The following is a 12,198-nucleotide window of genomic DNA, read 5'->3' on the forward strand; positions in this document are numbered from 1 at the left end:
CTACGTAATATCTTGAATAAACTCGTAAGCCTCTTTTTCGTTAATAATCCTAATCTATTTTTTGTTTATACTATACTTGGAGCACGTGTCGCATAAATGCCGGAGGAGAAGAGAAGAGGGAAATCTCCCTCCGAACTCGACAGTAAACTGGAGCCTTGACATTTTCTTCAAATATCGAGGAGGGAGCCGCCTTGAAGGTAGAAGGTGGACGTCGAGTGGTCTCTACCTCGTTCTTGCGATGGTGTGTGGCCAATGTCTGGGATTACGTCACGGAAATACTGATGATGATACTCACCGAATATCTCACGTGTCATAAGGCCAATAGTTCCGTGTGTTGCAACGTAGAACACATTAGAGTCGATACTCGAATCAGGAATTTTGGTAGCGACAGCATTATGAATGTCTCGCAGAATCATGCATAATTCGCAAGTTCATCCATCCACAGAGATGAACCGATACGTCCGATTATCGCGGCATCATTGTTACTTGAATGATTTTAGCGCTAGAAACATTAGTCGTCCGTTTAATGACAGTCGATGACTACTGAATGAGTACGTTGCGAGAATTGTCCGACGATGAAAGGTTCTTATACTACTTCGCTTTGACTGTTCGCTGTGCGCTTCCTCTTTACTTTTCTCCCTAATGCTTATATAATAAGTCAGATCGCTGAGAAAAGCGTTATGTCATGTTAGACACCCTCAGAAAGGATTTCTGATAACAAGACGAAAAATATTCTTGACTAATTTAATCGTATTACAAGTATAAAAAATATGAAAATAAAACAATTTTTAATTTAAATCAGTAATTTCTATTCTTCTCTCTCGAATTAAATAACATTGTCTTACTGTCTCGAGACAAGAGTAACATGTACAAATTTATGCTTATATATTCTCGTATGTAGAATAATTTGATATTAGCGCCACTTTATAGTAGGCTTTCGCGATGTCGACGCATCATTTTCTCACAGTCGCTCGTCGACTCGGCGCTCTGCGTCCTTTATTCCGATAAAACGGCCAATATTTATGTGTTGCGATCGAAAATCGGGAAAGTGTTTCTGTTATTTACAATGAATAAGTGCAATACTCTACAAGAAATATTAAAAGATATGGAAATGTAAGTAAGTATATACAATATACTTACTTGAGAAATAAGATTCGAGATAAGACATTTCTATATCTTTTAATATTTCTTGTAGAGTGTTGCACTTATTCATTGTAAATAACAGAAACACTTTCCCGATTTTCGATTGCAACACATAAATATTGGCCGTTTTGTGCAGATTCTACAAATTCTCTTACAAGAATAGAATAAGATGTCTTTTAGATCTGACAATATTCTTAAATCAAGAATATTTTGAACTTGCTACAAATTTGTATCTAAATCCTTCTGAGAAAATTAATAAGATAGCGCCAAGATTATTTTAATCTAGATTATCGAATTTTCTATTCAAGATTAAAATATGCTTCTTTTCAATAATAAATATGATTGTCGCTATAGCGATCTTATTTTATGATAGATTAAAGAGTAATAGCATTAAGTCCAGAAATCTTTTCTGTGGGTGGATATTTTCGAATATCTTCGGAAATCGTGTGGTTATTCAATGCAGGAAATGTGTTCAGAACACGTGTCCAGAGAATAAATAAAAATTCGTGCGGTTATAAAATTTATGGGAATTTACGAGATTTTGAGAAAGTATGAGAGATGGTAGAGAGGATAACGATTATGCAACTCTGTTTGGTTAGAGTGAAAATAATGGTTTATATTGATGACAACGAGAGGGTTGGATAACGATATTCCACGCACCTCGATTGCGCCTCGATTGGCAGAAGCAGGAGACATCAAATAACATCGCAGCCGGTGCTTTAGCTTTTGAATAATCACTTTTATTTTTGATCCTTATCAATATTAAACAACGTATATAGTTACGTAAGGGTATATATATTACATGGAAAATTCTGTCCTTCTCGTGCGCATATATCTTCCCGAGATACCTCGAGTGCCCTCCACCCGACCGTCCCGAGAGAAAAAAAAGTATATCGTCGAGTACATACATCACTCACACCCTTATGCTCTCTCTCTCTCTCTCTCTTTCTCTCTCCCACTCTCGCTCTCTTTCTCTCTGCTTCCGTTGAGGACAAGAGATCAATTTTTTACTTTCCTATGCCTGGATATTTCCTCGTGGTATCATTGCGGATGTTCGGAAAATGCTCTTGCATTTCCGCTTCCAGAAACGTACGTAGGTGTCCTCCACCCTCCTTATCCGATCGCGATCTCGGATTTTCTCGCGTCCGCGTGAGCGCGATCGATCGGCGACGCAGGAACGATGCACTCTTGTACTCGAATCGATCCGTTTCGCGGAGTCTCACGTTTTACATAAGCGAAACGTAAAATATGCGACGTGCCTTATAGCTCCACGCTTCTGTGCTTTACTTATGTAGGAGACAAAAGTTGCTACCGATTAATTTAATTACCACTAGTACAATCCACAGTCCCGTATACTCGCCATTGCAACTCGAGGACAAAAATTCTCTTCCTTCATCTCTGATTGCTTATTATATCGCGTTCCAATGGAGAAAAACAATTAATTGTTAAGAATTAAAATTATATATTATAAAAAGCTAGAAAGCACAATTTATTATATTAATCTGCCGTTCAATTGAGAAAAGACTCGACTCGACGCAAAAGCAACTCTTCTGTCACTTGATATTCAATAATATTCACGTCGCCTTTCGCTTTACGGAGACGCGTGTCTCGAATTAGACAATCTCGTCATTTTCCTTCATTGGCGCGATACTCTTTCATGTGTCGTAGCTTTAATACTTTCAATTTATGTTCATCTAAATTATCAAGAAATTCCGCAGCAGATCACTGCGAGTTCGAGGTACACGTGACACGAGATCTGGTAATTTTGCTATAATATGCTTTATCAAATTAAACTTGTACGTCGTTCATACGTCTCGCAGAAACGTTCGAGAGACATTCTGAGCCTTTGGTTTGTTAATTCCTCGAGAGAATTGCTTATAGTTTCTCGACTTGCACGACGTTTCGAGTTTCGAGTCGCTTCAAAGTCTCTCTTTCGTCTCTGAATAACATCAAAGATTCTTCTCTCGCGTCTTCTCGACTTAACTTAAACTCTGCTCTACAGTTTGTACGTCGACCGGCGTTGTCATCCTGCGCGATAGGCCATTTCCTGCTTCCTATCTAAGAATTCGAAGGACTAACTAAAAGAGCAAAGAGAGTAAAATGCCGCGTTCCTGTCGGTCTCGTCGCTCCTTTCGTTGATCTCGCACTCGTAATCCAACTTCCTTCTTCTCAGGATACATGATCTCTGAGAGCATCGTGATCCCAAGAAATTCCACACTCACGCGCGCACACATACACACAACGTCGCTCGTATAGCTGTAGCATACTTGAATCGACGAGCTGAAGAGTATGAAGGAGCTATGCCGTTTCATTATCGATTAATTGAGAAACATTCGGAGAAAAAGATTAACTTTGCAGCTTAATTAGTAGTACGTCTCTTACGAAATCGCTGATTCAATTTGTTCGCCACGACATTAAGATTCACGACGATCAACTATTCGCGTTTCGATCAGGAAACCAACTCGCGTCACTGATCAAGGACATCATTATCATCAACGAGATCGAATCGATCTTTCTTTTCACGACAGCGCGACATAACTTCTTCTTCACTCGCTTTGCTCTAGCAGTCTTGGTGCAGTTTCTCGCCCGTTTCGAAGAAGGGATGTCTACGTCTCGTCTAACGTCTGGAGAGATGTGTACAGGCACTGTTCTTTCACAGAATAAACTCCCGTATATGTATGTATTAGGTGTATGCAGAAGGTTTAGTCTTCTTCTTCAGCGCTCCGGTATTATTTAAACTTCAAATAAATTCTCGCTTTTTTACGTTTTTGGTGAGTTGGCATCAAAGATTGTAAAACGTCATACATCATGATTTAACGATAAACATAACTTCGAAAAATAATTGTAAACGCGATGAGCAATGTATGCTTTTCGTATTCGACAGATCATTTTAGATTTGAGCTGGAAAATTTGTCCGCGTCACACAGCGTATTCACCCACCTTGGCGCCTTCAGATTACCACTTATTTTAATTGATGCAGTACTTTTTAACTGGATAGTATTTTTATATGGCTGAGATACGAAAAAAAGTTTTTTGCAAAGAACTTTAGAGTTTCTTTGCCTGAAAAATTATAAAAAACTAGGACAAATTTTTCGATCGCTGTATTGTATTTCATACGCACCTAAAGCAAAGACATGCAGAAAATGATTAAAAGTTTTGCATACATCTAATACTTGCGGATATCTAAAGTCTTGTAAACCTGATTACTCGAAAATCGCGAGAATTGAAAATTACGTCACCGTGGATGAAAAACGCTGACGCGTCCAATTTCATCGTCCTTTGTTCACGCTGATTAGATATTCTCAAAATTGCTCAGAAATGCTTCTTAATTCGCAATATATTAACGGCAAATTTGTGGTCTTTCGAGTGGTTCCGAGGAGATGTTCTTATAAGAAATTCATAAGATAAATTGTAGGAGTCAAATTTTCACGATGGTATCACGGTGACGTAGACTCAGTGCAATTAAAGACGCTCCTTAAGATATCCGCGGCATTGTTACAGGAATAAAGGATCAACATGAAAAGAAAAGGAACATATGCATTGCGAATTACATCGCAAACGCGAGATTCGCGTCTCCGCTCCAGAATCTGGTAGAATCAGACTGGATCTGATTCAAAGTCGACTGTCCTCATTTAACGAAAGTCTAATTGGACGCAACGTCTTTGCCACAGTCTTTGAGTATTATCAAGTATTCCTGATAGTTGAGTTGTAATCTTATCCGGAGATAAACATTTAAATAGCCCATTCAAAAAGTCTCGGATAAATTTAGGAACGAACAGCAAGAGAGAATGTACGCTCCTCTTCAGAGTCTTCAGAGAATCGACTTGGAATCGAGCTCAAAATCCCGAGCAGAGACGCGAAGCTTGCAGCCACCCCCTATACGTATGTATATATATCACCGTCACGTATTTAAAAAATCGAACAATCTCGTGTATAGAAAGTATCTTACGTATATCGGAACGTCGTTAATCAACGTACATAAGTACGTTGCGACTAACTATCACGCGACGTTCCGCGACTTTCCCGCAAGATACGTGACTGATATGTGAAAAGATCACTGATCGATATGTAGAGAATAAAACAGCGAGACGCGACCTGCTCGACCTGCCCCTGTAGCGTGTCGAGTATCTCCCCTTTTGATCCTCGAATCTATTTTACGCCCGAAACGTACGAAACGATGAGCGACGCTCAACCGACGCCGTTAGAGATCTACAATTTCGATCACAAAGAGTATATGTATACATATATAAATGTGTATATGTATATATATTTTTTTCTTTTTCCCTCGCGAGATAATCGGAGCGTTTCCGGTGCGGCAAAACGAAACGCGCGGGAGGGAAACGAGGGCGAACGATCGAATCTGATCTATCGTGTGCGATCTTGTGCATGCAATAGGATATAACAACAATTTTCGATTATAAAAAAAATGTTACTTAGCGACAGAAACATATCGCAAACGTTAAATCTTTATTTGCCTGGCGAAATAATTTCTTTCTATCGTTTGCATTCATTTCTCTCAATCACTACGTAATATCTCGCTCTGATAATTATCGATTGATTGATCATTATTAAATCTAATATTTTATCGACCATAATCTAATCCATACCGCAACTCTCAGAGATGTGACTTGGTCGCTCGATTAAAACTTTATTCCAGAACGATATCAATCATCGCGCGTGCTCGCAACAACGAGCAATTATTCGATCACTTAACGATTCAATTTTCCAATTTATCAGGAATCGAGAATAGCAGCAACAATTTATCCCCAATCGTTTCCTCACGATATCAGAGAAGTGACCGTTCGCACCGCGATCCCTCCTGCTGTCATCATCACCTCGCTATCAAATTTAGTCTACGTGAGAAAGGGACACGGGGTGTCGGACGACTCGAGAGCCGCGGGGCGATTTCCGCACACGGCCGGACGACGCGTCCTAACGAAGTGGTAAAGTGGCGGAGCAGCTGGACGAAAGTAAATACAGACACGAGAAGAAATGCAGTTTCGCGAAAGCGATCAACAGGCGGCCGTCGTACCCGCCAACGGACTCGCCCGCGCGAGCGGCCGGCGACGCCGCCGACGCTCTTCTGGAAGATGCACGATCGAATGCTGAATAGTATGCGCGACGCGTGTCTCCGTTGCGAGCTGGGTCCGGTTTCTCTAGCAATTCACTACAAGAAAGATCGAAATAAGCGCAAGTTCAACGTTGCTTCTAGCTCAAGTTCAGGATGAAGATTCAGACAACAATCCGGGTTCGGACAATGCCTTTGTCTTCGAGCTCGAGTCACGCGCAGGCATACATGCTTCACCGCTGCGATGAATTCCTGACGGCCGATTGTTTCGCAATATCGCGGGTCGATAGGCACCTCCGACTTTCCGCAGTGCGCGCGTTTTCCTGGAGACCAGATCGGTGATTTATCATACTTGGCGCGTGAATTGCCTCTTGCAAGGATCACCAATTCGATGACACGAGTGCGAGTCAAAGGCCGTGAACGGCGAGGGATGCAAATGCTTAACGGATGGAGAACGATCGCACAGCTTACACGATGTATCACGTAGTTTGGTACCATCACTGTCTGGAGTTAATTAAAGCACCCCTCTCGTGGTGTAAATAAATAATCGCGCACGCAGTTACGCATTCGCTCGGGTCGGAGACACGGGCACGCATCTTCCCGACCTTAATTCTCGGGAGTATCGAAGGCTATCCTCGATTCATCGCGCGGAACACACTAGCGGACAGAGAAGCACAACGGACTTGTGCATGTACGTACGGAGAAACGGTTTGTCTTGAAACACCGAAGATATGTACACGAAAATGAAATCTTATCTCGCCTCGTCCTCCCCCGCAGCCGGCTGATCACTCCCGAGAGGAACGGACGCATCGAGAGGTGATCGGGATGGATTCGTTCACGCTAGAGAGAGAAAGAGAGACGCGTTAAAGGGTCTCTTCAGCTCATGAAAAGAATCGACTTTCAAGGTTCCTCTGTTCTATCCCTTTAACTTTTTTGGAATTAATTTTGATCTCACAACGACTGGGAGGCTTGTTTTCCAAGAATGAAATGAATAGTGCTAAAGACACGTAATAGTAGAGCTGAAATTATTTGTCAATTTAAATTCGATAAATTAAAACAATTCCCGTTGATTCTTTTGGATACGTCCGTTTCCCTGTTTCTCTCACCACGAGCCGTCCTCGGATCCAGCCAATCATGGGAGCGAGCTCCGATCCTTTGTCTGTCGGGGGACGACGCGCGCTTAAATCCTAGACAATTTATACAAATTGTGTGTAAATTAATAATCAAAGAATTTACTCGAGGTAAGACGTATGTAAGTATTGTAGTAAGCTTAGGTATACGATTATGATATGTTAGACTAAACTTCCTTTTTTCTCTCTCTCTTCTTCGGGAAAGACTAAAGTTAGGCAAGATGACATTTCTTTTTTTTCATTAAATTTCTCTTCTATACGGACTCGCTCACGGACACGCTCTCTTCTTCGTTAATCTCTCTCAGGCACACCATCTCCCGTCTTCTCCCGCTTTATCCCGTTTAGCCCTTTTCCACCATCTTTCTCTCACACTTGGTGCTCTTCGCTCACCCTTTCATACCGACGACACTGTCATTCCGGTCTCGCACTCGTTTCCCATTCATGGACTAGCGACAAATTTGAACTTATATTAGCAGTTAGAACGCTCTCTTGGAAAACACAAGTTTCGCCTTACGCTATTAATGTTAATGGTCTCTTCATCTTTCTCCCTGTTTCCTCTCCCCTTGTTCTATCCCTTCCGTCAATCCGCTTCTCCTCCATGCATCCATCGTCATCCCTTTAGCGCCTCTCTCCTTCAACTCCTCGTTCCATTCCCTTTCTCATCCACTCAGCTCGTCATCAACTGTTTGTTTGTCAGCGATCTCGTCAACGACGGTACTATACAACTAGGATAATAAATATTGCCGCAAAATTATTTGCTACATTCGTCCCAAGTAGTAGTCAACAAGTTTGATCCCCGGAGAACGCGAACCCCGCGCACCACCTCTTTTATGATGCTACTTTCGAACGAACGACCGAGCATCTTAACGGCGCTTTCGGAACGACCGATCTGTTCCGATCTACTTGCGCAAACCCGTGAAAATAAACGCGAAATGCAGCCGAAAGTGAGAAGCGCGCGCGATAAACTCGCTCAAAGAACCAAATGTCGAGCATCGATAGGAGCGCGATTACAAAAATATTGGCGCGGGCTTTGGCGCATCTATGCAAGCAACGCGAAACCGTCAGAGGTGCCCGAGCCTTCTCCGATCTCACTTTTCGGATCGACCGATCCGCTAGATCAGGACTAGCAAGAAATTCCCGAGAAATTCTTAAGGTGCTGCGTTAAGCGGCTCCGATCGTCCGCTCGCGGTCCAAAAGGGGCTACAATCCCCAAGGCCCGAGCCGAGAATCATCGCGGTCTCCGAAGGATCCGGTTTCACCGATGATCATCATCCGTCCGCGGCCGCTGTGCCGTCCACAGAGGCGCTGCAGTTAGTTAATATCTCTATTCGTGTTTTATGTATACATTAATATTCTCGCTCGATGCCGCGCGCGGCGCTCCTCAATCGTCCCAGGTAGGGAAGCTCTCCTGAGCGACGAACAGGTTCTTGGACGTCGTTGATGCGGTCTGGTTGCCGCTCGCAGTTGCCGACGCTTGCCTGGGATGCTGCTGTTGCTGGTGACCGCCGACGCTGAAGTGCTGATTAGGCGTGCCACCGAAGTTCGTACTGCCAAATACTGGCTGGCCGAACGCGTCCAACTGCTGGCCCTCGTAAATGCTGCGGTCCGGCGTCGCATGTTGCTTCTGCTGGGCCTGCTGTCGCTGGTGGTCGGTCACGGTCAGCTCGATGTTACCCGCCGTACCACCCACGATCACGTCGTCCACGTTCTCCGACCCGTTCTCCTCCAGGCTACTGTGTTTGATGCCGTAGTTGAAGTACACGATGAAACCTGACGCGGAGATGAAAACGCCAAAAATTTAAATACCTTATCTATTTCAAAAAGATGTAAATAATGAGGGGGGCTTGATTGCTCGCTTGAAGGATAGAATTGTATGGGAAAAGATGCCCAGTAAGCAAACTGTCAGCAGTATGTCGACAGATTGGCAGCAGATTCAATCGGAATAATGCAACAGATCCGGTACCATCTGTGTCCGCATTAAGATTGTGTTCTGCCAGCAGATCCTGCTAACATGATCTGACAGCAGATTGGCGACAGAAACCGAGCAGAGCCTGCCGACATAACCTGGCAGCAGATTCGGAGCAGAAATCGAGCAAGCTCTGCGAAAAAGTGCCGTAGTAGTACAAATTTATTGGAGCAATATTGGTTAACAATATAAATCTAATTTTTTATGTGGGGTATGAATTAATTTCTTATATTGGTCCACTATTGTAAAGTAATCTGTTTTTTTAATCAATACTTAAGGAGGTATTCTAGTGTAGCATGTCAGAAAAATCGAATTTTTTTGGCATATTTTGCAAGTGTATGGTATGGAAAATATGTCTGCGAGAAGATTTAGCCCGATTCGCAAAATTAACAAAGTAATAGCACCTAATAGAAAATAACCTCTGGCGCGCGCTCGGCGGTTGGACCGCGCGGCACACAACAAAGCATTGTGTTAGTATTTTAGATAGGATCGGAAGATCGTTATTCTTTGAAGGTCGTACATTTGAATTGGAGCCTTTGTATAGTACAGGTTATATAGTACAATGAATCCCTAAATTCATTGATTTGGACTTTTGCTCCAAAACATCTCCATGCTGGCGCGAAAGTTGTTGAAATAGCAACATTCTTGGCAGTTATAATTTTCAATAAAGGATTTATGCCAATTTTCAAACTTATGAACGTGATGGGAGTTAGTATTGGTCAGCAAGCGGTGATGTACGCAAACTCCCGGAACGAAGCTCGTATCACCCGCTCGGAGCGGCGCTCCACTAACTTCTCTCGAGATCAGAGAATGAATCGCAGGGAAGAGAGATCAGCTCTGCAGGACTTCTACGAACAAGAGGAATGTCCCCTGTATGGCCCTGGACTAGCCGATTGATCGTAAGTAACATTATCTCTATGTAATCAGTATGAAAAACTTTAAACGTGTTTTTCTCGAAACCACGTTTTTCAAATTGGTTCCCATGATATCTCAAAAACCAGTTAATCAATTGACTCAGGCTTTTGCACACATCTTCAGTATATGTGTGGCTATAGCCCCTACCACAATCAAGTCGAAATATTGTTTTTTGGAATTTCTACAGCCCTTCAATGGTGAAAAAAATGGCACAAATCGAAACTTAATTTTCTCAATGAAGTCATGTTTTAAATTTTCAACATTTTTTTTTCATTCTGGTACCTGCTATAGCCACACTCATACTAATTAAGAATCTCTTTGGTTGTTTTGTTTCAGATGAACAGAACAGCTGAAATCATGGGAACCATGGACCAACTTCTTTTTTCATGTTCTTATTTAATATCATGTGCAGCGCTTATTTATAGTTATTGTCTACTACAAAAATTTGGAAACATACACCAAATATGTATGAATAAGCAGGGAAAACCCTGCCTCAAAAAACCTTATACTTTTTTCCAAAAAATTCACCAAAATAGCATACAAATTCCGCTTTTACACTAGAATACCCCCTTAATTTGATTAAATGGGCAAATTTAATGCCTTCAGATTGCTTGCGGCGTGTGTGGACGTTGTCCATGAGAACCTCGGTGCCGCAAGTGCAAAAATTCTTCGAAAAATTAATATTATTATGTCAAGACGCGTATATTAATAACTTATATAACTGTCAGGCTAAATCTTAACGTCGAGTAAGAACTCAACATGTTCACCACCTAGCGGTGCGGAGCGAAAACGCATATTCCTAGTCGTGTAAATTTGAATAGTGTCAAAAGCTGCAGATCCTGTTCGGTTTCTGCCGCCAATCTGCCGCCAGGTTATGTCGGCAGGCTCTGTTCAGTTTCTGCCGCCAATCTGCTGTCAGATCATGTTATAAGCAGGATCTGCTGGCAGAACACAAGCTTAATGCGGACACAGATGGTACCGGATCTGTTGCATTATTCTGCTTCATATCTGCTGCCAATCTGTCGGCATACTGCTGACAGTGTGCTTACTGGGTGGATTTTGTACCCAATCTGTGGCCTCTCTGCTCACATATTTTGTCGAACAGATTTTGCCAATGTCTGTTCTTCGCAGGTTTGGCTGACTAGGTGTTGATGTGATTAAATTATTTGTAGCTTGTCTTAGCTTGTAATCTTGATCTCGCGATGTGTGTGTGTGTTTTCGTGTAAAATTGCTTTGTATTTTACATGCAAGTCATGATGTAAATATGTACCGATAATCATCCAGACCGTGAATCTGACCAGAGTGAGGATGCTGAGCTTGAAGATGAGATAGATATTGACGGTAACGGCAATCGCGGGGACGAAGGGTAAGCCTGGAGTCATGAACATTATTGAAGTATTCCTGCAACAGTTGGTGTTTTCGTTAGTACATTCAACTATCGCACGTTTAAACAGACATTTCGTGATTCACGAAAAATTATGCGAGCGGGATTACAGTATCCTACCTATTTTGCGGTTTTCTACTAATGGCGAGAAGCACACCGATTATAGCAAAGAGAAAGAGGAAGAGTAATATCGTTGTGAACGTCCCCATGTTACCTGAAAAAATCGTTACGGGATTTAAAAAAATATTTCCATAGTTATTCACGAGATCCAGCAAGTGTGCTTTTCAAAAGCTTAAAATAAGTTTTTTTAATGTACATATCATTTCAGAAAATTATCATTTACATTTTCGAATTAAAATACAATCCATAAAAATAAATATTTGATGACATGCTTATGAGAAACTATGCTTATAAATATCAAAGCAGTATGAACTCCTCACCCATCCCACAAACGATGATCAGGTCAAAAATAACGATCAAGCCATACAAGATTCCAACAAGCTTCATGACGTAACGTCCTGACGCCTCTGTTGCAGGACCTCTGTCCACCCACGGGAATATAGCAGGACAAAGATATTGCGCCGCCTAGGAG

At 42.1% G+C, this 12,198-nt stretch overlaps 1 protein-coding gene across 3 annotated transcripts in view; it reads right to left on the reverse strand.

The window, feature by feature from the left end:
- Positions 1–1,861: 1,861 nt before the first annotated feature.
- LOC105282705 (cationic amino acid transporter 2) overlaps positions 1,862–12,198 on the reverse strand; it is a 100,535-nt gene continuing 90,198 nt past the window's right edge. For 2 of the 3 annotated variants that reach the window (XM_011344915.3, XM_026973409.1), the window contains exons 11-14: positions 12,047–12,191; positions 11,727–11,820; positions 11,493–11,623; positions 8,723–9,111 (exon numbers count right to left, since the gene is read on the reverse strand). In XM_011344915.3, the coding sequence (XP_011343217.1) occupies positions 8,723–9,111; positions 11,493–11,623; positions 11,727–11,820; positions 12,047–12,191 (759 nt within the window). Of the gene's footprint in view, positions 9,112–11,492; positions 11,624–11,726; positions 11,821–12,046; positions 12,192–12,198 lie in introns of all 3 variants that reach the window. The other variant, XM_011344914.3, reaches the window with a different exon arrangement.

The sequence above is a fragment of the Ooceraea biroi genome, chromosome 10 (genome assembly GCF_003672135.1).
Source record: "Ooceraea biroi isolate clonal line C1 chromosome 10, Obir_v5.4, whole genome shotgun sequence".
Classification (NCBI taxonomy): domain Eukaryota; kingdom Metazoa; phylum Arthropoda; class Insecta; order Hymenoptera; family Formicidae; genus Ooceraea; species Ooceraea biroi.